Source organism: Aspergillus ochraceoroseus (assembly GCF_002846915.1).
Source record: "Aspergillus ochraceoroseus IBT 24754 chromosome Unknown P175scaffold_5, whole genome shotgun sequence".
NCBI lineage: Eukaryota > Fungi > Ascomycota > Eurotiomycetes > Eurotiales > Aspergillaceae > Aspergillus > Aspergillus ochraceoroseus.
The window spans coordinates 614,766-618,987 of NW_024468480.1; the positions used below are offsets into that span (position 1 = coordinate 614,766).

The 4,222-nt window shown below is 34.6% G+C and overlaps 1 protein-coding gene across 1 annotated transcript; it reads left to right on the forward strand.

Annotated features, from left to right (window-relative positions):
- Nucleotides 1-300: 300 nt before the first annotated feature.
- On the forward strand, nt 301-2,755 carry P175DRAFT_0516959 (uncharacterized protein; the record flags this gene model as incomplete). Its single annotated transcript, XM_040898945.1, has 4 exons — nt 301-495; nt 520-681; nt 721-1,273; nt 2,454-2,755. The coding sequence occupies 4 exons, from the start codon at nt 301-303 to the stop codon at nt 2,753-2,755; spliced, it is 1,212 nt and encodes a 403-aa protein (XP_040751302.1).
- Between the last annotated feature and the right edge of the window lie 1,467 nt (nt 2,756-4,222).

Here is a 4,222-nt window from a genome sequence, read left to right on the forward strand (position 1 = left end):
GATTTATTCAAAGTTATACTTAAAATCCGACAAGTGACCTTGGACTGGTTAACTATACTGCGAAATGAAACACGAAACGCCCAGGAAACCGATGTTTCAGAGCAAGCAGCTCGTTATTGCTTTCTTTCGGCCTTACTCTGTCGAAGAACATTTACTCCCTGTGTCGACAGTCAGACCCCTCTAGATGCAGTAAGCCTGAAATACTTTTTTGAGGCATCGTTTGCAATGCAAGAAAGTTTAGTTGTTGATCTGAGCAAATTTTTGAGAACGACTCGCAATATATTGGTTCGTGATGTTAAAATGACTGCTCGGTTGTCGCCCTTGCTTCGTGATTCTGTTGTAAAGCACCCCGAAAGCGTGGGGTTGGCGATCGATATAGTTTGGCCAGAGGCAGGCACTATCCAGAGATACTATACTAAGTGGAGGCTTTTGCAGTTCCCTTATGAAAACTGGATCACTTCAACAACCCCTGCTACTGAGTACTCGTTACCACAAGTAATTCATTTTCATCTCCTTGAGGGTCACCTTATTATAGACGGACGAATAATCGGAAAACTCCCTGCAGATGTCAGGGACTCGGAAATCTTGAAGGAAATTTTCGGTAGTCAGCGACTGTTTGCTTTCCCTTCAAACCTCCCTGGGATGGACTACACGCTTGCAAATCATGGAGAGGGCCATCAAGTCCATCTCGGATATCAAAACAAATAACTAGTGATACAGGCCCGAACATCCAACAGTATATTGGAATTAATTCCCCGACATGTCTTTGGCAATGGCCCTGAGTTTGACCTCCCTTTTAGTTTGATATCCGATTGCATCCACTGGATTTATATAAGGACTGGGATCCTCGAAGCCAGAAGAAAGCCACATATTTGGAAGACACGGGGAGGTAACTGGATTGTCGATATTCATTCCAGAAGGGCCCAGAGACGGCAAAGCATTCTAGTCGATCCATTCTCTAGATTGGCCAGATCAATATCACAGATATTCCTCCACTTCGAGTATTCATGCAGACTCACCATTTTCCAGCCACCAAGAGGGAAGCTCTCCGTCGAATTAAAGCAATTAGATCTTGATTTCTTTGTTAACGATAAGGGACTTCTTCAATGTCGGCAACTCGGTTCAGTCGTAGATCCGAACCAAGACCCGGGAACACTGTACGGACTTCAAAGTATGATGGTTCTTCGCGATGTGTGGGATCGATCCCAGCGTAGCATCATCATTCCTCTGGGGCAAGTTTTCGCTAAGCGTCATCATAACCATGTCCTTGTTTGTATAGAAAATAAAGGGTCATATGCGAGATATACTATGATGAAGGTCGTCAAACTATGACAGTAGAAAGTTGACCGAAATGGATTCAATTGGTCTAACTAGGAAATAGAGAGAAGGAGAGATGCTTGGAAGAAGCATGGAAATCTGGAAGGAAATGGTGGCTTAAATACACTGGGTAGTCATGTGTTGCTACTCACTTAATGGCAGTGCTGTTTGCATTGATTGCAGTACTCTAATATACCCCCTTTAGCGATACATTCATTACATGAAGCTATTTAGAGTCTATCTCCAAACTGCTAAAACCTAACCTCTTGACAAATTTATTAAATTTTGTAGTTGGTAGTGCCTTAGTTAGTTTATTAGTGATATTGTCCTCTCCACCAATTATTTGCAACCTAATATTTATCTATAACCTCTATATTATGCTTTCCACGAATATATTGTTAGGTAGGAAGTAATAGTATAAGTTGAAGGTTTCTAAAGGCTGTTTAATATAGTTGCTCTTTGTCAATAATTAAAGATTTGCTTGCTATCTTTGGGTTAAATCTTGTCTTATTTTGGTAACCAAATTTCATGACCAAACTTTAATTAAAGTGGCCAAATAATGTGTCTAAATAGAATACTTTGACTGTTGCTTCTTTGGTGGAGTTATTGCTCTCTTCCTTTTGCAACCAGAATTTGTGTCTAAATAGAATACTTTGACTATTGCTTTTGGTGGAGTTGTTGCTCTCTTCCTTTTGCAACCAGAATTTGTGTCTAAATAGAACACTTTGAAGTAGCGATTGTGTAGAGCTCCTTTTGCAGCCAGGATCTCTAACCAATTAGGTAGTAGATTGTTTTCTAGCACAGGGGTCTGATAAGAGTTTTTCGAGGTCTAAGAAGCATGAATTAGAACCTCAGGGAGGGCTCATAACCTGATGAAGGTCGTCAAACTATGATAGTAGAAAGTTGACTAAAATGGATTTAATTGGTCTAACTAGGAAATAGAGAGAAGGAGAGATGCTTGGAAGAAGCATGGAAATCTGGAAGGAAATGGTGGCTTAAATACACTGGGTAGTCACGTGTCACTACTCACTTAATGGCAGTGCTGTTTGCATTGATTGCAGCACTCCAACATACTATTAATGATGTGCTCCGATGACTTTATTGTCCGGCTGAACCACGACTCCTTTATGCAAAAGCCCAACTACACGCATTCACATCCTATTTTTTGCCAGACCCCCTTACAAATCGAACAGGAATAGAGGAAGCGCTGGCCTGTTTACAATCTGGATACTGCCAACCATGGACGCCTCTCGCCACAGATCTGGTCACCATTCTGACTTCAATTTTAAACCTCACGCCGCGGCGAGAATATTATCCAAAGGACAAACAATGCCAACAAATTATTTCCTGGGATCCACAATTGACAACCTGTATTCAACACGATGCATTTCAGCTCATAGTTACTAATATTATAAACAAATCTCAACGGCTTTCATAGTTTCATTCGGAGGGTGCAGAGCCCATAATCAACGTATCCAGAAATCTAACACATCTTCGTGAGCGAGCGCGCTGGCGAAGATCAATATATGAGCGTACAGGGGCCCTAACCAAAGAATCCATGCAGCCTAAGGATCTGGAATATCTCTCAAGAGATAGCTGGGTTACTAATTCACGTATTTCCAATGTTCGTGAGGTTGTGACTTTACTACTTGAACAACCGTCCTTAATATATACTGATGAAGGTCGTCAAACTATGATGGTAGAGAGTTGACTGAAATGAATTCAATTAGGTCTAACTAGGAAAATAGAGAAGGAGAGATGCTTGGAAGAAGTATAAAGATCTAGAAGGAAATAGTAGCTTAAATATACTGGGTAGTCATGTGTTGCTATCTACTTTATAGTAGTGCTGCTTTATAGTAGTACTGGTTATATTTACTAAGTATAGTACTCTAATATACCCCCCTTAGTAATATATTTATTATATAAAGCTATTTAGAGTCTATCTCTAACCTGCTAAAACCTAACCTCTTGATAAATTTATTAAATTTTATAGTTAATAGTACCTTAATTAGCCTGTTAATAATATTATCCTCTCTACTAACTATTTATAATTAAATTCTACTATTTTTAATTACTTTTTTTATAAAGAAGTAATAAATATTTATCTAATAAAGTATAGATATATAATTTAATTTCTTTATTAAAGTAATAATATTAGTAAAATTAATATATAAAAGTATAATATCTTTTATAAACTTTTCTAGTCTAATAGCTATATATAGCTTTTATAATTATATAGCTAGCTTTATTATAGTATCTTATATAATAAATTTAGTAATAATTAAATTTAAAATAATTAATAATTATTTTACTAATCTTTATATAATTAATACTCTAAATATAAAAAATATAAAGTCTTTTATTAATTTTTTATCTTTATAATCTATATAGGAGGTATTAATATATATATATAATAGATTATTTAAATAATTTAAAATTATTATATAGTTTAAGATCTTCTTTAAATATTAGAAAACTTATTTAATTATATTATAGTCTAACTTACTAGGATTATAATTTCTTTATAATAGTTATATTATTATATATTAAATATCTAGTTAGGTCTAAATAATAATCTAATTTAAAGATCTAGTTAATTCCTAGTAGTAAGTAATATTATCTTTACTAGTAGAGGTATATATAGTATCTAAAATAATATTACTAGTATCTAGTATTTTTCTAGTTAATTTCTATTCTAGAGTTATTAGTATATAATATAATTAAAGATTATAAAAATTCTATTTATAAAGTATCTTTTAGATATATATATATTAAGATATTAATATTAGATTACTAAGTAGTCTATAAATATTATATTCTAAGAATTATATAAGTTTACCTAGTTACTTTAATTTAAAATATTTTTCTAGCTTATCTATAAATTATTAAATATTTACTTTATTAG